Source organism: Strix uralensis, chromosome 20 (genome assembly GCF_047716275.1).
Source record: "Strix uralensis isolate ZFMK-TIS-50842 chromosome 20, bStrUra1, whole genome shotgun sequence".
Taxonomy (NCBI): domain Eukaryota; kingdom Metazoa; phylum Chordata; class Aves; order Strigiformes; family Strigidae; genus Strix; species Strix uralensis.
In genome coordinates, this window is record NC_133991.1 from 1,484,492 (window position 1) to 1,508,211 (window position 23,720).

Sequence of the window (23,720 nt, forward strand, 5' to 3'; positions counted from 1 at the left end):
GGGACGATGGCACAGACCATGCAGAACACGGTTGTGGGGACAGACCACGGCTGCGGGGACAGGCTGGCATGGGGCTTTCTGGGGGGCTGGGTAGCCCTGGCAGGGTCGGGGGTGGGAATCTGGGGGCTGCCCAGGGCAGGAGGACACCCTGGGAGCATGATGTCCTGCTGCAACATCACACCTAGCAGGGGACATTCCCCTGAGCATCCCCCAGTCATGGCCCCCACACGCCACCCAGCAGCAGGACCCCCCTGCCATGGTGATCCTGCAGCACAGCCAGGGAGGACAGGGTGGTCTGCACAGGGCCCCCACTGCAGCGTCACCCCCCCCGGAAGGGAATGGGGCCATGGGGAGGCCAAAGCCACCCCTGGTCCTCTGGGGTGAGCAGGGACCAGGAAGGGCAGAGGTGATGTGCAGGGTGGCCCTGGGGACAGAGCCAGGAGAGGGGCATCATCGCCAGGACATCACTCAGGTTACCTCGACAGCATCTCCCCAAATTATTTTTTGCAGAGGGCTGAGCACACCCACCAGGGCAGAGCTGTGGGACCCCCATGGTGACACAGCCCAGCTGCCGACCACCCCGGAGCCGGCAGGGCTGGGCTGAAGGCTTTATTGAAAAATCGAAAACACACGACGTAGTAATTATTATACAATGAAAAAAAAAAAAGTCAACCCAACCTGCAGTGGAAGGGCACCCCCACTGTCCCCAACACCAGCCACCAGAGCCAGGGACCACGCAGGGGACACTCCCCCCCGCCAGCGCCCAGCCGAGATACAAAAAGTGGTTTCGGCCGAGAGTGGTGCCACCGCCCCCAAGCCCCTGCCACCACCGTGACCTCCCTGCAGCCCCCCAGCCCCGACCCGGCCTGGAGGCCTGAGGTAGTTGGGGGTACCCCACGCAGGCAAGACCCCCTGCCCTCCCAAAAAGAGCGGGGCAGGTTTTGGGGCTCCCCCTGTCCTGCAGGATGGTTGGTATTGCATCCAGAGGGGAGCCGGCGCAGGTCGGGGTACGGCCGTGGTGGGGCGTGGGGAGGCTGCGGGAGCCCCGGCGGGGAGCCTTGGGAGGTCCCCAGCAGGCTGGGTGTGTTGGCAGCAGGGCTGGTTGGGGGACATGGGGACACCGGGTCCCTGCACGGTGGACAGTTGCGCTCTCCTGCGCGTAGAGGGGGGAGCAGCCCTGAGGCCATGGTGACGGCGTGGCCGGGCAGGGGGATGCAGGTGGGTCCCACTGCTCCGAGTGCCAGCCAAGGGCTGACGGACGTCACTGGGAAAGCACATGGTGACAGCCCACCACTCTGGGCAATGCGACCACTTCCTAAAGGGAGAAAGGCCAAATCCTGCACATCCAGCACCCCGAGGGAGCTGGTCTGGCTGTCTCCCCCCAGGAAGAGGCGGCTGCCTGAAGGCAGGGTGCAGGCAGCAATGCTGCCAGGCCGGGAAAGACACCCTGGCCCTGCAAGGGGCACCAGCAGGACCATGGGGGCGGCTGTGGGGGATGGAGACAGCGTTGCGCAGGCTGACGCCACCGTCCCCACCGCAGTGAGACGAGCTGGGGGGCCCGGAGCTGGCAGACACCCCCTGCCCTCCGAGCCCCCTGCTCCAAGGCACAAAGGTTCCCTGGCCACTGCCAGCCCCATAGCTGCTCCTGCCCACGGCAACGCTGGCACCGCTCCCTCATGCACCAAGGAGGGTGGTGAGGACACAGGGGTGGCACCAGCCCAGAGAGAGCGGGTCCGGGGAGCTGCTTGCTCTGGCTTTGGGGTGCTCTGCTTTTGGGGCACCCTCGCTTCCCCCAAACCCTCTTCTATGCTGCTGCCCTAGAACCACCCCCCATCCCCAGGAGCTGATGGCTTGTGCGGTGGCACCACAGTTGCCCAAACCCGTGCTCAGCACCTTGCGGAGGGTTTATTGCTGGCATGAACACAGTGATCTGTTAGGGCAGGGCAGCCCAGCTCTTGGGGGGGGTGGGGGTGGAGCAGGCATTTTGAGGACCTAGGATGGGGGGCAGGAGCTCACAGCAGCATCCATCCCACTGCCTGCCCCACTCCCTCCTCACCACCCGCTCTCCCGGTGTTGCTGCCACCAGCATCCTGGCCTCAGAACCCAAGGTTGTCTCACGGGAACGCTCCCCCCACCCTGCAGTGGCCAAAGGCACTCAGTGCCCCCACCGGAGGGGGGAGCACACCTAGCACCAAGCCCAGCAGCACCCTAAAAGCTGTCTCCCGACCCGGCGGCACCCCCGGGGCCCTTGGCACCGCGGCAGGCTCCTTTGCGGAGCGGGGGGATGTTCGTGCCGAGCCAGGGACCGGGTTAAGGCTGGAGAAGCAGCGAGAAGCAGAAGAAACCTGACTGCTCTCGCTCAGCCAGAGCTGGCTCCAAGAGTTCCGAAAATCTGTGCAAAAACAAAACTAAAGGGTTAAAGACCCCCCCCGGAGAACCCCCCAACCCCAAGCAGCTAATAAATACATGTGCGGTTTGCGGCTGGCGTCAGGCTGGCGAGCCCTCGCTCCCAGCCCCGGGGTCTCGCCAGGCGGCTCTTGGTGCTCCGGCGCTGGAGGCGGCTCTTGGCGGGGGGGACGCGGAGGACGTGTGCTTCGGGGTGGCTTTTGCACCGGTTTGTTGTGGATCTTCCCAAAAGGCTGCACCAAGCTGGGTCTCAGCCCACCACAGGGGTGTCCCCTGCAGGCTGCTTCCACCACGGGAGTTAATCTGCAGCTGGAGCGGGGAGAGAGGGTAAGGGGGCGCAGAGCAACGCGGCGTCCCAGCATCCCTCTGCCCCATCCCCCTGGGACCCCAGGGCTTCGCAGGGCAGCAGAGCCCCAGCAGCACCCAAGCACCCTGCCCAGGGGCGATGTGGGTCCCACAGGCTCCTGCACAGGTCAGGGGCCCATGTGCCGACTGTCCCCAGGCTCCACTTGCACCAGCGGGGGTGAAACCCAAGCCTGCTCGCTGCCTGGACTGCTGGCACGGCTTCCCGGTCCTGCCCTGCTCCTTCCCGGAGCAGCTTCCTGGCTGGAGCAGGACCAGGATCCACTCACCGTCCTCCTCCCAGCCCTCTGCCACTCCTGCCAGCTCATAGTGCTTCTTGCGCAGCTCCCCCAGCTTCTGCCGCTCCTTCTGCAGCTGGTTTTCCAGCTCCAGCACCCGCACCTGAAGGACATCACGCACGCCATGGCCACCCCGCACGCTGGCACAGCACCTGGGTGCTGCCGCTGGCACGGAGCCGTGCTGGGCTGGGCACCCCCCTTCATGCCCGTTATCTCCCCAGTATAAGCCCAAAGACCACTGAGGTCCATCCCACGAGTGCTCCGATGGCACACGGTGCTGGGGAGGGGGTTGAGCTCAGGCAGGTGAAGGCAGAGTGACCCATGTGGGCACCCTGGGAAGGGGAATTCCCCAGGCCTGCCCCATGCCAGGCAGAGGTGGGTGCTGTGGGGGTACATGAGGGCAGGGGGAGACCACGGGCTGTTGTGCCATGAAGGGGACAGTGTCAGGGAAGGCTCAAGGACCAGCTGCATGCAGCTCCTGGGCAAACCCATCTGTTGTCTTTACACCCTGGGCCCTCCCCATGAGCTGGTGCTGCCTGGGGCAGGCAGCCGGGCAGGGTGCCCCCACCCACCACATTTTGTACCCCCACCCACCTCCCCTCCAGCCCCGGCAGCCCCTCGTTAGCCCAAGTGAGGCACCAGCGGGTGTGTTTCCCAAAACATGGGTGAACTTCCTACCTGTGAGTCCATCTCCTGACGCTTGATCTGGGTGAGTGTCATGCTGGAGAAGTCCATGCTGTCTGTGGAGAAAGACACCACCAGCCCCCCTCAAACTCCGCTCCCCAGAGATGCCCCAGCAGCTCCAACGCTGCTGCCAGCGCCTGCCACTGCCTGCCACCACGGGATATGCAGGCAGAGAGGGGCAGCTGCAGGCAGAGGCCACTGGGGCACAGCCAACCGAAGACACTAAGTGCAAAGAGCAGAGGTTCCGGGGCAGGTCTGTGCTCTTGCAGCCCCACACTTACCTTTCTCCTCCACTTGTGACTTCCCAGCCTTGGTGGAGGCCACCACACCGGCCGTGGCCTGGTTGACACCCCGGGAGGCTTGTTGGAGTTTGCAAAGGTTGGCGCTGTCTTTGTCTGCCTTCACCTGCCGGGGCAGTGAGGAGGGATGCGCTTACACCCCGCCGGGTGAGAAGACCAGCCCCATGGTTTGGGGTGAGCACGTGGTGCCCCAGGGTCACCCTAAAGCACAGCCAGGGGAGCAGCCTCGCTGCTGCCTGCCTGGGGATGGAGCATCTCCCAGAGCCAAGCGCAGGCCGCAGCGGGGGGAGCTGCCGGGCGATGCAGGCAGTGGTCTGGGAGCCCCCCGAGGTGCCGGGCTCCTACCTTGGAGGCTGCGACCAGCTGGGCAGTGCTGGCCGCGATCTCCCGGGAACAGACCATCAGCTCCTCAAACGTCCCTTTGCCTTGCACCACCAGGTCGGCAGCGTCGCTGCAGGAGGGCAGAGAGGGGCTGGAGCATCGTCCCGCCGTCCCCGTCCCTCCCTGTGGGGACGGCAGGACCCTGCAGTCCTCTCCCCGCTCTGGTGATGGTGGCACTTACACCATGACGGTGGCACCCCAGCCCACGGCCTTGGAGGCAGAGATAAGACCCTCGGTCCAGCGGGAATTCTTGGCGTAAAACTCCTTGGGGGACGCCGCACCCTGCCATCAGGAAAGGCCCAGTCATGCACTGGGGACAGGGGAGTGGCAGGGCCTGGGAGCCCCAGACCCCCCCCTTGGGGGAACGGAGTAGGTCAGGGCTTCGTTTAGGATGTGTGTGGGAGCTGGGGAGACACCGAACATGGGGGTCATGGGGTCTCCTATGTGGGAGGGGACATCAGGGACCTCTGTGACACCCCAGGGGCCGCAGCCAGGGTGAGACCCCGGGGCTGGGGCAGGAGGTCCTGGCAGCCAGTGTTGGTGTCCCAACAGGCCAAGGCCGGGAGCAGCACGTCCCCAGCAAGCACACGGTGACCCCCAGCTGGCCAAGCACCCGCTGCCCCCTGCCCTGCCCGACTCCTGCCTGCACCCATGCCCCCCGCTCACCCGTCCACTCTCCACGATCTCTTTCTGCAGGTCCTTAGAGGCCAGGACCAGGATGTGGATGGCCTGCATGAGGCCCGTGCAGGAGCCCAGGATCCTGCAAGACAAACTCCACTGAGCCCCACTTGTGGGGCAGGGAGACCCCAGAGCCATGGGGCAGCTGCTCTGCCCGTGGCGCCGGGCCCCATCCTGCCTGCCCAGCTCTCTCCAGCACCCTGGCCACTGCTCACCTCTCGTTCACTTCCAGTTTGACCCCAGTATCACCAGCCCGTGCCTTGCTCAGCATCTCCTGGTAGAGAGGGGAGAGGCCACACTGAGCCCTGTGCTCCATCCTGGCCTCATGCCGGTGGCCCCGGCAGGCACAGCACCCATGGGTGCCTCGTGGCACGCGGCAACCCTCACCTCAATGCGGGCAGCCGCTGTTTCAATGGCCGCTGCTGTTGCCGCCATCTCCTTGTCCACCAGGTCACCCAGCTCCTCCTGCTTGACGTCCAGCCCTCTGGGCCGCAGCTCCTGGGGACAGGACGGGACGAAAGGGACCATCCAGGGGTGGCACAGCCCCTCTGGCGGTGCCCGCCATGGCCTGACCCCACCCCACCAGCCCTCCTGAGGCACCCACCTCCCCGATGGTGCTGATGCGGCTCAGGCAGGTCATCACCAGGCTGCAGTCAGCACCTTCCACCGACTCCGGGTCCTGCAGGGCGCTGAGGTAGCTCACAGCCTCGCTGCCGCACTGCCTGCACATCTCCAGCAGACCTGTGCGGGCAGCACCAGAGGCTGTGGGTGCCGCACGGGGGGACACAGAGGCCTGGCTCCTGCTTGTCCCAGCACCCCGCCCGTGCTGGCCCCTGCCCACTCTGGCCCTTGTCTGCCCCAGCATCCTGCCCTGCCTTGGCCCCTGCCCACCCCAGAATCCTGCCCACCTCAGCATCCTACTTTTCCCAGCATCCTGCCCACCCGGTCCCCTGCCTGCCCCAGCATCCTGCCCACCCCAGCATCCTGCCCACTCGGTCCCCTGCCTGCCCCAGCATTCCGCCCACCTCAGCATTCTGCCCACTCAGTCCCTGCGCACCCCAGCATTCTGCCCACCCCAGCATCCTGCCCACCCAGACCCCTGCCTGCCCCAGTGCCTGCCCACCCCAGCCCCGTCGGGCAGCACTCACGGTCGGCGGGCTCCATGGGGGCCACGTGGGAGGTAGCGCTGCCCTGCAGGAGGGTGTCGCTGACGAGGTGGGCGAAGAGGGCCAGGCAGGGCAGCAGGGAGCCCACGGCTGTGGCGGGAGAGCGGGCACATACCTCAGCCCCGGCGGGTGCTGGCCACCCGGCCCATGAGTGCCAGAGCTGCCCCCTTCCCCCAGCCCAGCCCCTGCCCGGGGCTGCCGGCTCTTACCTGCGCGATTCGAAAGGTATTTGCCATGAGCATCCCGCAGCCGCTCCACGCACTCGGAGGCTGCCAGCGTCCTGGACAGGAGGTAATCTGCAGGCAGACAGCAGGCAGGACTCAAACACGGGGTGTCCCCGTGTGTGGCACGGCTGCTCCCCGCCGCTGGCACGGCCCAGGGGACAGCAGGGAGGGTGGGCTTTGGGCGGTGGGGGCAGGTGGGAATAACACCAGGTTTGGCAAGCACCAGGGGACTCACCTGCCGAGCCGGTGCAGCCGATGTGAGCGGGATCCTCCAGGCGGCCGAGGGCATCCTGCACCATCCTCTCTGCCTCCCGCGCAGTGCCCTGCAGCAGGGCAAACTGCTCCTCGGCCAGGCGCCGCTGCAGCGCCTGCTCCCCGCTCTCCTGCCGAGCCAGTGCAGGCGTCACTGCCCCGCCGCCGCCTCCAGCTCTGCCGAAGCCCTGCAGCGGGGCAGGGAGAGGGATGCTGGGATGCCCCACGCCAGCGGTGCCCGCTGGGTACCTTGTCTCTCAGCTGGGTCTGCAACGTCTCCAGCTCCATCTTGCTGCTCTCCCGCTCGCGGCTGAGCGTGTCCCGCAGGTGCTGCAGCTCAGCACGTAGGGCAGCCATCTCCTCCCCGTGCTGCTCTGCTGCCTGGCTCAGCCTGTCCCTCTCCTGCTCCAGGCCAGTGATCCGGGTGCTCTGCTCCACTCCCACCTGGTTGGGCACGAAACAGTACTTGGGGCTGTGCTGAGGGCAAACCCTCCAGTCTGGGACTTGTTCATGGTCCACACAGAATCACAGAATCATTCAGGTTGGAAAAGCCCCTCAGGATCGAGTCCAACCCTCAGCCCTGCTCTACAAAGTTCTCCCCTACCCCACATCCCCCCACAGCTCATCCAAACGACCCTTAAACACCTCCAGGGATGGGGACTCCACCCCCTCCCTGGGCAGCCTATTCCACTCTCTGACCACTCTTTCTGGGAAACATTTTTTCCTCATGTCCAGCCTAAACCTCCCCTGTTGCAGTTCAAAGCCGTTCCCTCTCGTTCTGTCACTAATTCCCTGTGAGAAGAGACCAGCACCAACCTCTCTACAATGTCCAGGCTTGGACCACCTCGACCATCCCTGCTCGGTGCATCACAGCCCTTGCAGGTCACAGCCCTGCATCACCCACCACCTGGCAGCACCCCTGCAGTGCTGACAGCTTCACCTGCGGCCAACCAAGACTCCCTGGGGAGCCCTTTCACTTTTACCAGTGAAAATTCACTTTTATTATGATTGCTAGCACCCTGGTGGACGACAAGATGAAGGTTGCTGGCTGCTGGCCCCAGAGCCGACTCTGTCCCACCCTGTCCTGCTGCAGCACATCTGCCCACCCCGGGGAGGGGCAGCTCCATTTTTCTGCCAGCTTCTGCCTTCTACAACGAGCCTGGAAACCCCTACTGTCCTCCACGGCTTCACAGGCATGAAATACCCTCTGGCATGGCAGCAAGCTTGTGCAAAGGCTTGCGATGTGATGGCATGCTCCCTGCCCGGGTTTTACAGTGGGCAGAGCCCCCCTGCCTGACCCTGCTCTCACAGGGAATTTAGTTCAACAATCCGTGCTGCTGGAGGCCATCGCTTTGCACGCTCTTGCACCCAGGAGTGTTAAACCCCCCAGTATGATCATTAAACTCATCTAGATGTGGGGAAGAAGACAGGGAGTTGATTCATGGTACCCCTGTGCTCGGCACTGGTGAGGCCGCCCCTCGATGAGTGGGTTCAGTTTTGGGCCCCTCACTCCAAAAAGGCCATTGAATGACTCGAGCGTGTCCAGAGAAGGGCAACGGAGCTGGTGCAGGGTCTGGAGCACAGGTCTGATGGGGAGCGGCTGAGGGAACTGGGGGGGTTTAGTCTGGAGAAGAGGAGGCTGAGGGGAGACCTCATGGCCCTCTACAACTCCCTGAAAGGAGGGTGCAGAGAGGGGGGATGAGTCTCTTGAACCAAGGAACCAGCGCCAGGACAAGAGGGAATGGCCTCAAGCTGTGCCAGGGCAGGGTCAGACTGGCTCTTAGGAAGGATTTCTTTGCAGAAGGGGTTGTTGGGCGTTGGGATGGGCTGCCCAGGGCAGGGGGGGAGTCCCCATCCCTGGAGGGGTTGAAGAGTCGGGTTGACCCAGCACTGAGGGATCTGGTGGAGTTGGGAACGGTCAGGGTGAGGTTCATGGTGGGACTGGAGGAGCTTCAAGGGCTTTTCCAACCGAGATGATTCTGGGATTATCAGGCCAATGGTGGGTAACACCTCACCCAAGCACCATGACAGCAGGAAGACCTCCCCTTCGTGTGGGCTGCCCCTCCCGGGGTGGTGGTGGGCTGGCAGGGGGCCACCCCTGGGCTCTCACCTGCGTGCTGGACTCCAGGGTGCCCTGGAGGACCTGCAGCTCCTGTCTGCTGGCTGCCAGCTCCCGCTTCAGCGTGTCCAGCACCTCTGCCTGCTCCTGGGACTGTGGGCAAGAAGAGAGGTTGCTGGCACTGGTACCCCATGGGGGAACCCCTGCCCATCCCTGGTGTGTCCCCCCGCCCTCAGTCCCCACTCACCTTCCTCTGAGCCTGCTCGCTCACCCGCTGGAAGGAGTCCTCCAGCTCCTTCTTCTCCCGCTCCACGTCCCCCTGGGCCTGCCTGGCCACTGTCACCTGCTTGGTCACCTCCGCGTTCTGGTGACGGCAGAGAGGGAGCTCAGTGACCCCCGGTGCTGGGGGGGGCACGGCAGGCAAAGGGGATGCCGGGAGGGGTTTCAGGGAGCTCACCTTCCGCAGCAGGTCGGCGTGGTTCTGCACCAGCTCGCTGTACTTCTCCTTCAGCTTGCTGTAGCGCTGCTCGTTGGCCTGCGCCCGCCCTGCCACGCACCCAGGGGTGCCGAGGTGAGCACCCGGGACCCCCACCCCGGGGCTCACCCCCACCCCAAGCTGAGTGCTGGCTCTCCCTGCTCACTTTCAATCTCTGTCAGGCTCCTCTGTGCCTTCTCGGTGTCCTCCCGCTGCTTCTTCAGCTCCTCCAGCTCCGCACGCAGGAACTCGCTCTCGTCCTGCGCTTGCTGCTTCAGGTGCCGCTGCTCGGCCAGCTCGGCCTCCAGCTCGCTGCTGCGACCGCGCAGCTGCACCATGCCCCGGGCGCTCTGCAGGGACAGCGGGCGGGCAGCTCCCGGGGCCACTCGCTGGCTGCCAGCACTGTCTGATGCCCGCTGGGAACATCTGGTGGCCACCCCATGGGCAGCCATCCCACAGAGCCCCAAACGCAGCAGGGCGAAGCACTGGGGATGCTGGGCAGTGGGGGTGAGCCTGGCCCCCCCACCCCCAGGGCAGGGATGCAACCCCCCTGCCCCTGGCACACCTGGGAACCCCCTGTACGGGCAGGGATGGCTGCGCTAGGGATGCTGAAGCCACTGGGGACAGGGCAGGACAGACAGACAGACAGAGTCACTGCATTGCCCAGCTGGGGACACAGCCAGCACCCCACCAGCCCCATTCCCAGTGTGAGCCGCCGGCTCTCGTCCTGCCCCTGGACTGACACAGGGGTGCTCACTGCATGACACCCAGATGGTTGTCACCCACCTCGGCCTTGAAGTTCTCCAGCTCCTCCTTCAGGGCTGAGATCTCCCTGTAAAGCTGCTCGATTAACCGGTCCCTGGGAAGGAGAGACACCGGGTACATCCTCAGCACCCCCAGCCATGCCGGGGCCGTGGGGACGCATCCCGGGCGGGGAGGTGTCCCCTGTGCCACCGCAGCTGCTGTGTGGCAGCAGCCTGGCAGGCGGCCGCGCTGCCACGCCGGGGAGGCAGCCCTCCCCGGCACCACCGGGACTGCTCACTTCTCATCCTTGTTCATCCCATTTTGGCTGTTGAAGTTGAAGGGATCGCTGCTGAAAGAGCTGCCGAAGATGTCATCAAACTTATTGTCAAACAGGCTCTGTGGGGAGAGTAGCATGGACCTGGAGTGAACCCACCACCACCTGGGAGCCCGTGTCCCTCCAAGTCCCCGGTGGCACCGCCAAGCCAGCCCACATGCCCGCAGGGCTGCTGCCTGCTCCTGCTGCCTGGACTGGGGCTGGATCCCCCCCACTGCTCCCAGGGCATTGAACTTGTTGAACATCTCTGGTCCATCCCCACTTAACTCCTGGGGGGCGGGGAAGACCCTCAAAGCTATGTCAGCACACAACCCTTGCCCTCCTAAAATGCTCAGTGCCTGGGGTAACCCTTGGTGGAGAGGGGCATGAAGACCTGATGCCAGCATGCACAGCTGAGGGGCGATGCTGGGAAGCCAAACATCTCCAGCCAGCCATCACTGGAGGGCACCAAACCACTAAGAGAAGCACCGTGAGATGAATTCAGCCTGGCTCAGACCTAACAGCACCCACATGCGACACCCAGCACCCACATGGCCCCTGCAGTGATGCTCCCCAGCACACGAGGCCATCCCCACCATCTCAGCCCCCACCATGGCATGGCTTTGGAGAAATAACCCCAGAGCTGAAGAGCACCCGCGTCCTCTCTGCAGCCTGAGAGGCAACAGCAGCGCCGCAGCAGCTCACCTGCGAGGCCGTGTCCATCTCCACCAGGTCAGTGATGGGCTCACTGTCGGGCGAGGAAGCCTCGGCGGGGATGACCACCACGGGGCTGATGTGCTCTGACAGCGCCGAGGCGCGCAGGAAATTGGGAGGGTTCTGGGGAGGGAGGGGAGCATGGCTGGGTGGGGGAGGACCGGCACTGCGGTTGGTCAAAATCCTGTCTTGGTGCAGAGCTGGCTGTGTCTGGACCCGTGGGAATGGAGCCAGGACCCACGGGGACAGATTCCACCCAGGGAGGGATGCAAGGATGAGCCTCACACCCCATGAGCCCCAATTGCCACCAGCCCTCAGAAGCCGGGCAAGGTGGCAAGCGACCCTTTTTGGGCACTCTCCCAGTGCCACTGGCCCCATGGCTGCTCCTGGCCACAGGGATGGTGGGCGTGGGGACCGGGGACCATGGGGCCTCACCTCTGGCAGCTGCGGGATCTGAATCAGCCGCTTGAAGTACTGCAGGTTGCTGGAGCGGTAGAAGAGGTCCTTCAGCCTGCAAGGGGCAGGGAATGGTTAGGGACAGCTCTTGCCCAACCCAGACACCCCACCCCAAACGTGGGTAGCTCCAACCCCTCGCCTGGCTCCAGGAGGGTGTCACCAGGTCATGGCACTGTGCTGGAGGGGACGGTGGTGTGTGCTGCCACCAAACCCATGGCAGGTCCTGGGAAGACCCCATCGCCAGCCTCCCACCTCTGGCAACAAGTGACTGCTGGAGGCTTTCTCCCATAAACCCAGGACCTGAAACTTCAGCAACCTGATCTAGTGAAAGATGTCCCTGCCCATTGCAGAGGGGTTGACTGGATGGTCTTCAAAGATCCCTTCCAACCCAAACCACTCTGCAAGTCTATGAAACCCTGAACCGCAGCAGAATGGCTGCACTGGGTCCCACCGAGGTACAGCCACCTCTCTGTGCTGTCCTCACCACGGCCAAAGCTTGAAAGGACAGCTGAGAAACATCACCATTGCTCCCACTACAGACCCAGCCATCAGCAGGTTGGGGGCTTCCTGCCCGGAGGGTTCTGCACCATCCCCCAGAAGCATGGCCACCTCCCTTCAGGATTTCCAACTCTGGGGAGGAGTGGCAGTGCCTGGCCACGCCACTCGTGGCTCCCCTCCAGCTACCCCTGCATCCCAGTTGCTGTCTTGGTGCTGTTGATACCCGCCCCAAGGTCTCTGCCCTGGGTGGTCAGAGCCCACGGACAGCCCCCGCTATCTGCTGACGTTCGTGCCTGGTGTTTTTCCCGCAGTGGTCTGCAGTTTGTGACATCAAATTGAGCTGTCCCTCGGCACCGTGACATCCTCCCCCTGCTCTTGGCAGCCAGTTTTCATTTCAACTACCCTAAAGAATCACATACCAGAGGCCACGGCACTTCACTGCTCACTCTTTTTTGATCTCATTTAAAATACGTCGAGAGGACCAGTTCCAGCACTGCCGCTGGGGACCACCCCGGGACACTCACTGGTACAAAACCTGACCATTTGTCTCCTCTCCTCTGTGCAGTTACTAATCCAGGGGAGACCTGCCCTCACATCCCATAGGATCATGGACTCACAGAATGGTGTGAGTTGGAAGGGACCTTCAAAGATGATCCGCTCCAGCTCCCCTGACGTATGCAGGGACACCTCCCACTAGCCCAGGTTGCCCAAAGCCCCATCCAACGTGGCCTTGAACCCTTCCAGGGAGGGGGCAGCCACAGCTTCTCTGGGCAACCTGTGCCAGTGTCTCCCCACCCTCAGTGTTCAACATTTCTTCCTTATGTCCAGCCTAACCCCACCCTCGGTCAGTTTAGAACCGTTGCCTTGTGCTGGGGACCCCCGAGCTGGCCGCAGTGCTCCAGGGCTCTGAGGAGAGCGGGGCAGAGGGGGAGCATCCCCTCCGTCGGCCTGCTGGCCACGCTGCTGGGGACGCAGCCCAGGAGACGCTTGGCTTTCTGGGCTGCGAGCGCACATTGCCGGCTCATGTCCCATTTGTCACCCCCCAGCATCCCCCAGTCCTTCTCTGAGGGGCTGCTCTCCCTCCCTCCCTCCCTCCCTCCCCCAGTCTGTGCTGGTTCTGGGGTTGCCCACCCCCTGTGCAGGACCTTGCACTTGGCCTGGTTGAACTCCATGAGGTTCACATGTCCCCCTCCTCCAGCCTGTCCAGGTCCCTCTGGATGCCACCCCTTCCCTCCAGCGTATGGCTGCACCGCTCAGCTCAGTCTCACTTGCATTTCTCAGGGTAGTTCCATTTTTTCCCAGAACTTTTGGCAATAAATATGTTCACTCCCACTGCATATCACCCTGCAGCAGCTCATGGCCTCTCATGAACTCAGTGCCCACATATACAACATACAGCAGCACCCACCCCATCCCATGCTGGTTTTTTTCATGAAGACCCTCTTCCATTCCCCTCGTCATTTCCCTGCTGCACCAAGCGCCGGGTCAGTCCCTCTGCTGCCTCCCTCCCCTCTCCCTGGAGCCTTTTTTATCAACCAGCACCGTAACACTTCCTCAGCCCCGGGGCACTGGCAATACTCCAGCAGCATCACAGCCACCCTCATGTCCAAGGTCTCAGGGAACTGGGTGACCATGACTTGGTTCTGGCTCTCTCCTCCTACACCTGTTATCTGCTGCTTTCTTTGGGACAGACACAAGTGCCATGAGCTTTACACTTTCCTTTTCTGTGTCCCCTCAGGGATGGCTTTTCCCACCTGAAAGCCACCTGTGCTCCACTGCACCACCCAACAGCATTCCTGGCGCCCAGGCTCTCTGCAAGGCTCTTCATGGACCCCTCCTCAGCTTTGCAACACCCAAAGGTTTCATCCTTTGGCTGTCCCTTTTAACAAGCTCCCTTGGGTTTGTGCAAATGGCATTTTTTTTTTTAATTCAATAGAATTGGGGGGGAAAAAAATCTCCTTTCCCTGTCCCACACCCCCAGCGCCATGACTGCGAGTCCCTGCCAGGGCTGGTGCAGACCCTCCCTCCTGCAGCATCTTGAATCACCTCCATGTGCTGTTTGCATTCTCCTACCAACACATCCCTCTCCTGATGGAGCCGACGGACCCATGGCAAGCAGAGAACACTGCTGAGGGTGCTGAGCACCCTGCTCACTCAACACCCATCCGGGAGCATCCCTGGAGTGTCCCCATTGGCAACCCCCCCCACGCTCGGCTTCTCAGCCTGTGCCCAGACTTTCATCTCAGCACGTCGACTGCAAATTGCATTTAAATCTGCAATTAAAGGGTTTGAGGGTTTTAAATCGTTGGATGTGCTGTCAGCAGTTGAACGCCGTGTTAGAATTAATAACGCTGTTATCTGGTAATTCAATAGCTGTAGATTAGCCAAGCGGAGCGGCTGTCCTGGAGGAAGCCCCAGGGAGAGCCAAGAGGTAGAAGCAGGCTGGATTTCAGAGCCCCAAGCAAGACTGTCTCCTGCACTTCCCTCATCTCCATCACTTGACTGCTGAGCCCTGACACGGGGGCTCCGGCACCCCTCTGCGCTCCCTCTGCCCTGGGAGCACCCCCGGAGCATCAGCGGCAGTGGGGACAGCCAGCACTCTGGGTCTGGGAACTTACTTTCTGAACTGCTCCAGGAAGCGATCCCGGTGGCCCTGCAGCGTGTCTGCTGGCAGACCTGGAAGAAGGAGCAAGCAGGAAGGTCACTGGGCATCTCCGTGCTGGGAGGGAGCACAGATCAGGGGACAACCCAGTGGCACAGCCAAGTGGGGATGGGTCTTTCCCAGAGACGACCACCCTCCTCCCAGGGTCTGAATGTTTCAGGCTCAGCGTCCTGCTGCAGGAAAGGCTCACCTCTCCCCCCAGACACCCCCAGGGCAAGGAAAGGCAGCAAGCTGGCGTTCAGGCAGCTGCCACCACAATTCAAGGTCCTGAGGGATGCGGGTTTTGCAGGCAGTGCCTGCCCAAAGCTGGGGAGCCCCTGGTTGGCACCATCCCTGTGGCCGAGGGGCATTTGGCAAGGCAGGCTCCTGGGACAGCTCAGGCCCCCAGCGCTTGCACCTCCTTGTCCCTTGTCCTGGTGACTCCCTTCACCCCCCAAAAAGGCTGGGAAGGAGGTGGGGGGGTGAACAGTCCAGCCTGAGCAGGGTGGTGACCCCCTGTGTCCCTACCCTGCCCGAATGTCGTGGTTTGAACTCAGTGGTGCTGGGGACACTCACAGGAGTGGAGCTTGAAGAGCAGCTTGACAGTGTAGTCGTAGAGATGGCTGCAGTCCAGGATCACCTGGATGAGCGGGGCCAGGCGGCACTGCCCCGCGGCCGTCACCGACACCGAGCGTGACATATCCAGGGAACTGAACACTGCGGGAAGGAGCGTGGGATCAGGCTCTGGCAGCACCAGCGGGTGCCACGCCAGGTCAGTCACGTCCACAAACGTCACCCGGAGCAAGAGACCTTCACCTGGAGCAAGAGCCCTGCTGGCCCTTGGGGGCCCAGCCCGCCGCCCTGCAGGCTCAGCAGGAGGGGAAATTCCCACGCAGGCCCGGGAACATCTCAGCCTGGCACCATGGGCTGGAGGTGCAGAGCTCCCGGCCCCCCGAGGACAGGCAGCCCCTGTGCTCTGCCCGTCACTGCCATCCCAGTGGCATTTGGGTGCGCCGTGCAGGCCGGTGGGGAGATGCTCCAAAACCAGCTGGGAGCAGTGGGCAGCACCTCATGTCCACAACCCTCTGTCCAGGTCACATCGAACCGCATCTCGTGCCGGGGTTGCAGGATGTACCCCACAACACCAAGGTATTTCTGCCAGGGCTGGGGCCAGCCTGGGGCGTGGGACGCTGAGCTGCTGGTGATGTGTCCAGTGACCACCTTCATGGTCCAGCCCTGTGGGTCTGCCACGAACTGCGGGCTGCCCGCCCTCAAAGGCCGCTGGTGCAGCAGGCAGGCTAGCAGGGCAGCTGGAGGAGATGGCAGCTTCACCTCCCTCCATCCAGCAACACCCCTCTGATGGGCAGAGCAGCAAGAGCTCCCCGGAGCGCTTCAGGGACGTGGCTGTGCCGCATGGATGAGCCCCCCGGCACTGTCCCCATCCCACTGTGCCAGCACACAGCCACGAGACAAGGGTGCTGCTCCAGTTCCAGTGACACACAGCCCTGTCCCGCCAGCACCCACGCCTGGTGCATGCAGCACATGAAGGCTTGCCCCAGAATTGCTTTAATTTACCCCAAACTAATCCTGCTCGAGCGTACAGAGGTGCATGACAGTCCTGAGGGTTCAGATTGTTTTTACCCCTCCGCTTGCTTGTGCAGGAGGGCAGGAGGAAGGCAGGGTGCCCCCATGCCTCCCCCAGCTCCACCACTGCCAAACACCCACAGCAGCTTGCGTTCGCTGCTAATAAAAACCAAAACCTGTCGCAAGCCCGTGAGTAAGACAAGAAGAAATTCAGCCCGGGGAGGCTGCCATAGCGGGAGAGCCCGAAGTCTGGGCGGTGGAAGTGATGCACATGGCGGGGAGTGGGATGGAGTGATGTGGCCAGCCCCACGGCACTGCCAGAGGGCGGCCACGAGGCAGCACGACACACAGGGACTTCATCTAATAATAACTCGGGTGCAGTGCTCAGAAAGGAGATGAGCTGCGATGCCCTCAGACAGCATCCTTCCCCGAGCCTCTCCCCAGCACAGCTCAGCCCCTTCAGACCCCCCACCCCACCCTGCGGCAGGGCAGCATGGGGGCTTACCTGTCTGGAAGAGGTTCAGCTCACACTCCAGGTAGTCAAACATCTCCACTGTCAGCTGAAAACTAGGAAAAAAGGATGAGGATGATTGGGGAGCATCCCTGCAGCCACCCGTGGGCCTCAACCTGTGCCAGGTGCCAGCCCAGAGGGACAAGTGGCTCCGGCACGGATGCACCAGCCCTGCCCAGGGGCTGTGCCCACCCCCAGCACCCATGGCAGGGGAGGGGGAAGGTCCCGTCCCTGGCTTGGTTGCGCTGCCAGTGAGGTTGGGCACCCTGCCTGCACCCGCCCCCCTCCCTCACCTCCTGCCCCTGCCCTGCGCTCACAAATTATTGACGTCGTTCTCCCCCGCTTCATCAAGCTGCCGGTCGGACATCTGGAGATTGCCAGGGAAGCGGGGATTCTGCATGGGGAAACAGGAGTTGGGAAAGGGTTTCTGAGGATCTCCTGCTCCGGCCACGGCTCTGCGAGCACCAGGGTTGCCAAACCGGCTGGCAGCCTCGGTGCTAGAGACCGGGAGAACTCTTCTGATGTGCTGCGGGAGTGATGTGGAGGGGAAAGAGGGCAAACACGAGGTCTGCTGAGCCCCGGGTGACGGCAGCATCTCCAATCCATGGTGCCTGTATTCTCCCCAGCAAGAAGAGCCATTTCTCCCTGGGCTTAGAAACCTGCTGGGCAGGGAGGAGATGGGGCTCCAGCTCATGCATGGCATCGCCGAGAGCTGGAGGGGAAGGAGCCAATATCTGCTCTGAGGGGCAAAGCCTCTTCACGCTGCCCAGGCATTCCGGGGAAGGTCACATCACAGCTCCAGACCAAATCGGGGTGATGGGTACAGCCTGGCTTCAGAAAACACCTCTTTCCAGCAGAGCTCAGAAAGGAAGGAAACACTGCGGGTACCAAACCTGCTGTAGCTGGTTACTGTAAGGATGAGGACACTTGAAGCCAGAGATGCGCTTGTGTACAAGCCCACCATGACTTTCCATCCTGCTCTTGGCAGCATGCTGTTACTTTAACACCACAAGCATATTCTATTTTATTCTATAAGAAAGCATCTGTCTAATAAGCTCCATTGATGTGAGGGAAGGTTTAGACTGGCTCTTAGGAAGGATTTCTTTGCAGAAGGGGTTGTTGGGCGTTGGAATGGGCTGCCCAGGGCAGGGGGGGAGTCCCCGTCCCTGGAGGGGTTGAAGAGTCGGGTTGACCCAGCGCTGAGGGATCTGGTGGAGTTGGGAACGGTCAGTGTGAGGTTCATGGTGGGGCTGGAGGAGCTTCAAGGGCTTTTCCAACCGAGATGGTTCTGTGATTCTGTGAGCGTGGCTTCCTGGGGCACAACAGGGCATGCCACATCCCTGACTAAAACCACGCTCCCCATCACCCCTGGCAGCCAGCACGGCATGTGCAGAGCCGACCCAGAGCCAGTGCATCCTCTCTGAACGCCAACCCAAAGGGACCTGCACAGCAGCGCTGCTCCAGGGGCTGAAAACAAGATCCTGATAATGGGGGAAAAAACTCGTCTGGGATCATCCCCTGGGATTCCCCTGGGATGATCCCGTGCCCAGGAGCACCCATGGCCCAAGAGCCCAAAGGAGAGAGAGAAAAAATGGATTTTGGTAACCAGCACAGATTATTTCAAGCTGGGGACAGCACTGGGTGGGACAGGATGGGACATCGTGCTGGCTCCGGCCGGGACGGATCCCACCGCACCCTGTGCATAGTGGTGTTTACCAAGCAGGGCAGGCGATGGAGGGCAGAAGCCTTGGGGGAGCACCGAGGCTGCTGGGGACAGAGATGTTTGTTCTGTGCTACCTCATCCTGTTTTCCTGATTTGCCTAATAAATCTAAGTTGAGATTTTTGGTCTGCAATGAACTGGGTGCTCATAAAGAGATCTTAAACCTGTGACTCCGCTGAAGTTCTGCTGAGAACAACTAAGTTGTGCTCAGATTAAGTTAATCATTATTTCCCCATCATTCTTGAGTTTCCAGGCTGACTTGTTGCTCCCACTTCACTTTCTCTGTCCATATAAAAACCTTATTTTAGAAAGCACTAGGAGGTCCCAAGCAAAGGGAGCTTTCTGTACACATCTATTTAATTTCTCCTTTGCTGACTGTGGTGAATAACCTTTCATGCTCACACGCCAGCCAGGGCAGGTGCTGCTGCTCATCCTCCTCCACGCACCGACAGGGACACCCCACCAGCCGAAATCCCAGGCATCCCTCCCCGCATTCGTGGTGATGCAGAAAAGCCAGGCTCCACCACAGGTTTTTCCAGGGGATTTACACCTCATCGCTGGCCCCTGCCCTGCCTGCACTGCCTCCTGCCTGTCCCTGCTGCCTAGGCTTGCTTTAGCTCTTGCAGATCTTGCCAGGGCAGTGCTGGGGATGGGCAGGGACTGCTCCTACAGGGTGGCACAGCCTAGCATGGCCCCCACAAGCTCTCCCCACTCTAGAACCCCACGGCCTCTTCCATCTCTGCCCATCTAGGATACCTGGGAGGGGATATGCACCCCAAAGCTGGGGGTCTCTTACGGCTTCTTGTAGCCCCCCAACTCCCAGCCCAGTCCAGGTGCCTCCAAGGAGCCCTGATCCACCAGGAAACCATCCATCCCCGAGGCATTGGTCCTTGGGCCTGGGATGTTTCATGGAGGCAGCAGGATGGCCATGACAGAGGAGAGGACCCTCTGGGGTGACAGCACCAGGACAGCTCTGCCAGCCCCTGTCTGGCCCTGTAACATTGCCACCACTTTCGCCTCAGCACTGCATCACCCACCCCTGCTGTGGCCGTGGGGATGGGGACGGGATGATGCTCACCTTGGTGTGAAACTCCATCTTGGTTCTCAGCAGTTTGAGGTAGATGCTGCAGAGCTGTCCATAGCCCTCGCTTAGGTGGCCCTGGGGACACCAAAAAGCTGTTGAGACCTGGGGCAGGCTGTGAAAAAGCCTTCTTCCCTTGCAGCATGAGTGTCCCCTCCCTTATCTCCCCCCAAAACACAGCTGAAACCCCCCTTGCCAACACACAGGCTGCAGGCTGTCTTGCAGCAGCCAAAAGGATTTGGTCAAGACCTTCTCGTCATCTTCTCTGCAGATTTCAGTGCCGTGTTTGATCACCAGAGCTGAGTTTTACTGGGTTTTGCCATAAAATAGGAAGAAAGCATTTGATTTTGGTGGAATGGGGTATCAAATACAGTTGGCAAACCCAGCCTGGGGAGGTCACAGCAGCTACGGATCAGCCGCAGCTGAGTGTCTGCTCAGCCCTTGCAGCCTGGCTCCTCCTGGGTGCAACCACTGTCCAAGCCAACACCACCCCCCAGCCTGGCTGGGGTGCTGGGTGCTGCTGAGGGACCCCTGGGGTGTCCCCACCGCGGTGGCTGGCAGGCTTAGCCGCTTACCCACATCCTGCTCATGTCGCTCAGCTCATTCTTGTATCTCACGGAGTCCTTCAGGACCTGGAGGAACGAGGATGAAAATAAGCAGGCAGCGTGGGCAGCAGGCAGAGCACCGGGGCAAGGCGTGCCATACTTGGAGCCAGCAGCTGGGGTAAGCAATGGGAGGTCTTGATGCGTTCCCGACCCTGGAGTCACTACTGGCAGCTCCAGGGTGCCTCAGTTTCCCCATCTGCACGTGGGGCAGGAGGATCCTTGCTGATGGCTCCCGCGCCAGCGGTGACGCCCCGTGCTGAGCCGTTTCCTCCGGCACCAGCGCTGGGGTCGGCCCCGGGGTCTGTAGCGCAGGGGTTGGTTTGTGGGCAGAGCAGTGCCAGGAAGGCTCTGGCAAAACGAGCAGGTCCCTGCACCAGCCCCCACCCAGGACTGACCCCCAGGAGGGCACTGACCCACCAGCACCTCCCACCGCCCTGTGCAGCCCCGCAGGGGAAAGGATTTGGCCCCGGGGCAGCTGCCGAGCCCAGCCCACAGCACTCACGTTCGAGTGGCCGTCCCGGAGGAGTTTGTGGAAGACGTGGCAGAACTTCCAGCAGAGCACGGCGTTGCCCGACAGCGGCAGCCGGTTCACCACTGACCAGAAGGTCTGTGCCCCCTTCTCGTGATGCGTGCCCAGGATGCATGGTGGTGGCTGGTCAAGGAAATGTTCCTCTCCCCTTGGGCGGTGATGGAGAGTGGCCACCCCGAAGCCCGCTGGTACCCGCAGAGCCGGGGGGAGCTGGGCCACCGCGGGGAACCGATGAGCTGCCAAGCCCAGGCACATGCTGTCCCCTCTCTTCCAGCGCACCACAGCTCTGGGAGCACTGTGGCATGCTCGGGGCTGGGGCTGGGCCTCTGCCAAACCCTCCTGGCTGCCTTGCTGGGATGCTGGGGATCTACTTTTAGGGGATTAAGCATCCTCGCCTCAGGCAGACAACCTGCTGCGGGCATCTGCCCCTCCTGGAACGGCAGCGTTGGGAGCACAACGCTGGGCACCCACTGACAAGCACAGGCTGCAGCAGCAGGAGCAGGGACCCTGTGCCATGCCAGAAAAAAACCCCAACCATCATCAAGAACCACCCCAGGGTCCCATCCAGCCACTCTCAGCACCCTGGCAGCCAGCTTGTGGCGCTGGCCCAGCTGCGCCGGCACCTCTCCCCACGTGTCGCCTCACCGCTGCCCTTTTTCCGGGCAGCCCCAGCCCCGCTCCCACGCTCGCTTGTCCCACGGCCAACTTTGGGAAGGATATTTCTGGCATGTTTCTCCTTGACAGCCACTTCCTGTGCATTAATAGCCTTATTGATGCTGACAGTCTGCAAAAGAGAAGCGGTGGAGGGGGGGTGGTGAGATGGGAAGGGTTCAGACTTCCCCCCGGTCCCCCCTCACCCGCTGAGACCCCCCGGCTTTGCCGGCACCTGTCAGTGGCTGGCTCCCATCCAGGTCCCCGGCCCCTGCTCGTGCCAGCTGGATGCTGCCCGTTGCCGGATGCCTTTCTGGGATGTGGTTGGCATCCGCCAGGTTCAGCTGCTGCCAGGACTCATTTACTCAGCATAATAACGATGCAATTAAAGCCGGGACCACAAAGGACACTCTCCTGCCCTCGGGGTGGTGGGACGGGCAGAGGGAAGGCAATTCCCTCCCCTGCCCTTGGATCACAGGCAGCAGCCTCCAGCTCCTACTCCACCTTCGGGGGGGCTGAGCGAAGAGGGTGTTTTGGGGGCACGGGGAATCCGGCAGCGGGATGGCAAGACCACTGTACGCTGCAGAGCAGGACCAGGGCTGCCCGCGTTGTCTGGCAGCAAAGGACAGGGACCTAGCTGGGGGGTTAGAAGGGCAGGAGACAACCTGCTGCCCCCAGCGCAGGCAGCTGCCCTGGCTGGTACCTGCTGCCACCTCCCCGTCTCACCACTGACAGGCACATCCAGACACGGCACAACCATCCCCACTGCCGGAGCTCCACGGCCACTCTGGTCCTGCCGGGAGCCTGCACAACCCTCCTGCGGGGCAGGCAGCCTCTCCCCAGCACAACCCTGCCCACAAGCTGCCCTTTTGCTCTCTGCCAGGAAGGGCAAGACTTGCAGTGCGGATGTCAGGGACCTCGGGAAGCCCACGCTGAGGAGCCTGGGCAGAGCCAGCGCCCCATTTAGCCTCCAGAGAGGCAGCAGCAGCCTGGAAACGTTTGCTCGGCAGGACTTTTAACCCTACTCCATTTCTACCCCTCGGAGAGCTCTGTCAGCAGCGGGGGGACGCTGTGGCTGATCCTACGTGGGAGCACAGCGATGCCAGCACAGGACCACCCTCCCCAAGCTCCTGCATTGCTGGCAGCGGCACTGAGCACTTTCCCAGCACCTGCTCCGTGAGGATCCTGCTGCTGAGGGAAGAAACCGTCTGGCTCAGCACTGCCACAAGTAGCTAATTACTGACATAAACCAATTAAAGCAGCGGGATTAATCCCAGCGCCTTCCTCACTGCCACCCTTCTTGCACCCCCGCTTGCTCACCCTCTCCGAGGTGGCCCCGCTACGGCTTCATCAGGACCAACCCCAATGATTCTGTGCTGAGCAGGGCTCGGGGAGCCCACGGGCACCAGCCACGGGCACCCCACATACAACTGAGCATGGCCCCAACCCCGCAGCATTGAGCCCAGCTCACCTCCCCAGGAAGTCCCTCAGCCACCGAAGCATCCACCAGCCAGAGCAGGGACAAAGTGCTGAAGGGCTGAGACAGCTGATCCCACCCACCGCTGCCAGCTGCACCCCCATCCCAGGACCGAGCACCCCCTTAGCTGAAACACGGGGTCTGGGTCCTGATGTCCCAGTATGAACCAGTTCTGCTGTGGGGATGCTGCTGCTCGCTCCAGCTGCGCTGCCAGCTGTGGAGCAGGGCTGGTCCATGCAGCCCTGTGGTGTTTGCAGCCCCATCCCTATGGTGCTGGCTCTGTCGGGGACCACGGTGGGTCTCCAGCCGTGCTGAGCTGCTCACCGCCCTCACCACCAGGTCCCTGCTTACTGGTGACCATGGAGGTCATGGAGGTGACCATGAAGGTCATCAGTAAGATGGCAGGAGGCTCATTTCGGGGTGGCAGGGGACCTGGATCACCAGCTGCAAGGTATGAGCATCCCGGTCCAGTGGCAGGCTGGACACGGACCAGAACCTGCATCTTAGCTTGGTTTTAAGAAGAGCTGAAAGAAACACTGTCGGTGCAGAAACCTGACCCCATCAGACATCCCTTCCTGAGGGGCTGGATGGAGGGAAGCAGGTTCCCAACGCCAGAGAACCAAGCACGGCCACAGCGCCTTGTCCTTTATGAAAACCATAAAATGAAATTCAGCATTAGAAAAATCCCCACAAAATCCTCAGGAAGGTGCCTCTCTGCCAGTGGTGGCAGCCCAGAGCGTGATGCCCACGTCCCAACAGCCCCAGGTGACACATTCCATGGATCCAGCTCCAGGTGCAGCTTGTCCTCATCCAAAATCCCAGTCCACAGCCAGGAAGGCGCAGGCAGGCAGGATAACCGTGACGGGCCACCTGGCACCGTGAGGGAGTGCCAGGATCAGTGTTTAAACGCGCGTCCCACCTCGAAACGGG

At 62.1% G+C, this 23,720-nt stretch overlaps 1 protein-coding gene across 4 annotated transcripts in view; it reads right to left on the bottom strand.

Moving 5' to 3' along the window:
• Positions 1-538: 538 nt before the first annotated feature.
• Positions 539-23,720, bottom strand: part of HIP1 (huntingtin interacting protein 1) — a 53,909-nt gene continuing 30,727 nt past the window's right edge. For 2 of the 4 annotated variants that reach the window (XM_074889862.1, XM_074889864.1), the window contains exons 2-31: positions 21,383-21,446; positions 20,636-20,778; positions 20,104-20,160; positions 19,526-19,606; positions 17,044-17,120; positions 16,721-16,782; positions 15,208-15,348; positions 14,609-14,666; positions 11,472-11,547; positions 11,028-11,159; positions 10,308-10,405; positions 10,052-10,124; positions 9,432-9,615; positions 9,248-9,336; positions 9,038-9,154; positions 8,842-8,943; positions 6,981-7,175; positions 6,715-6,862; positions 6,465-6,551; positions 6,238-6,345; positions 5,694-5,830; positions 5,477-5,587; positions 5,305-5,363; positions 5,078-5,171; positions 4,593-4,693; positions 4,376-4,481; positions 4,013-4,136; positions 3,726-3,787; positions 3,039-3,150; positions 539-2,715 (exon numbers count right to left, since the gene is read on the bottom strand). In XM_074889862.1, coding sequence (XP_074745963.1) covers positions 2,705-2,715; positions 3,039-3,150; positions 3,726-3,787; positions 4,013-4,136; positions 4,376-4,481; positions 4,593-4,693; positions 5,078-5,171; positions 5,305-5,363; positions 5,477-5,587; positions 5,694-5,830; positions 6,238-6,345; positions 6,465-6,551; positions 6,715-6,862; positions 6,981-7,175; positions 8,842-8,943; positions 9,038-9,154; positions 9,248-9,336; positions 9,432-9,615; positions 10,052-10,124; positions 10,308-10,405; positions 11,028-11,159; positions 11,472-11,547; positions 14,609-14,666; positions 15,208-15,348; positions 16,721-16,782; positions 17,044-17,120; positions 19,526-19,606; positions 20,104-20,160; positions 20,636-20,778; positions 21,383-21,446 — 3,009 coding nt within the window. In that variant the 3' untranslated portion in view covers positions 539-2,704. Of the gene's footprint in view, positions 2,716-3,038; positions 3,151-3,725; positions 3,788-4,012; positions 4,137-4,375; positions 4,482-4,592; positions 4,694-5,077; positions 5,172-5,304; positions 5,364-5,476; positions 5,588-5,693; positions 5,831-6,237; positions 6,349-6,464; positions 6,552-6,714; positions 6,863-6,980; positions 7,176-8,841; positions 8,944-9,037; positions 9,155-9,247; positions 9,337-9,431; positions 9,616-10,051; positions 10,125-10,307; positions 10,406-11,027; positions 11,160-11,471; positions 11,548-14,608; positions 14,667-15,207; positions 15,349-16,720; positions 16,783-17,043; positions 17,121-19,525; positions 19,607-20,103; positions 20,161-20,635; positions 20,779-21,382; positions 21,447-23,720 lie in introns of all 4 variants that reach the window. The other 2 variants (XM_074889861.1, XM_074889863.1) reach the window with 1 other exon arrangement.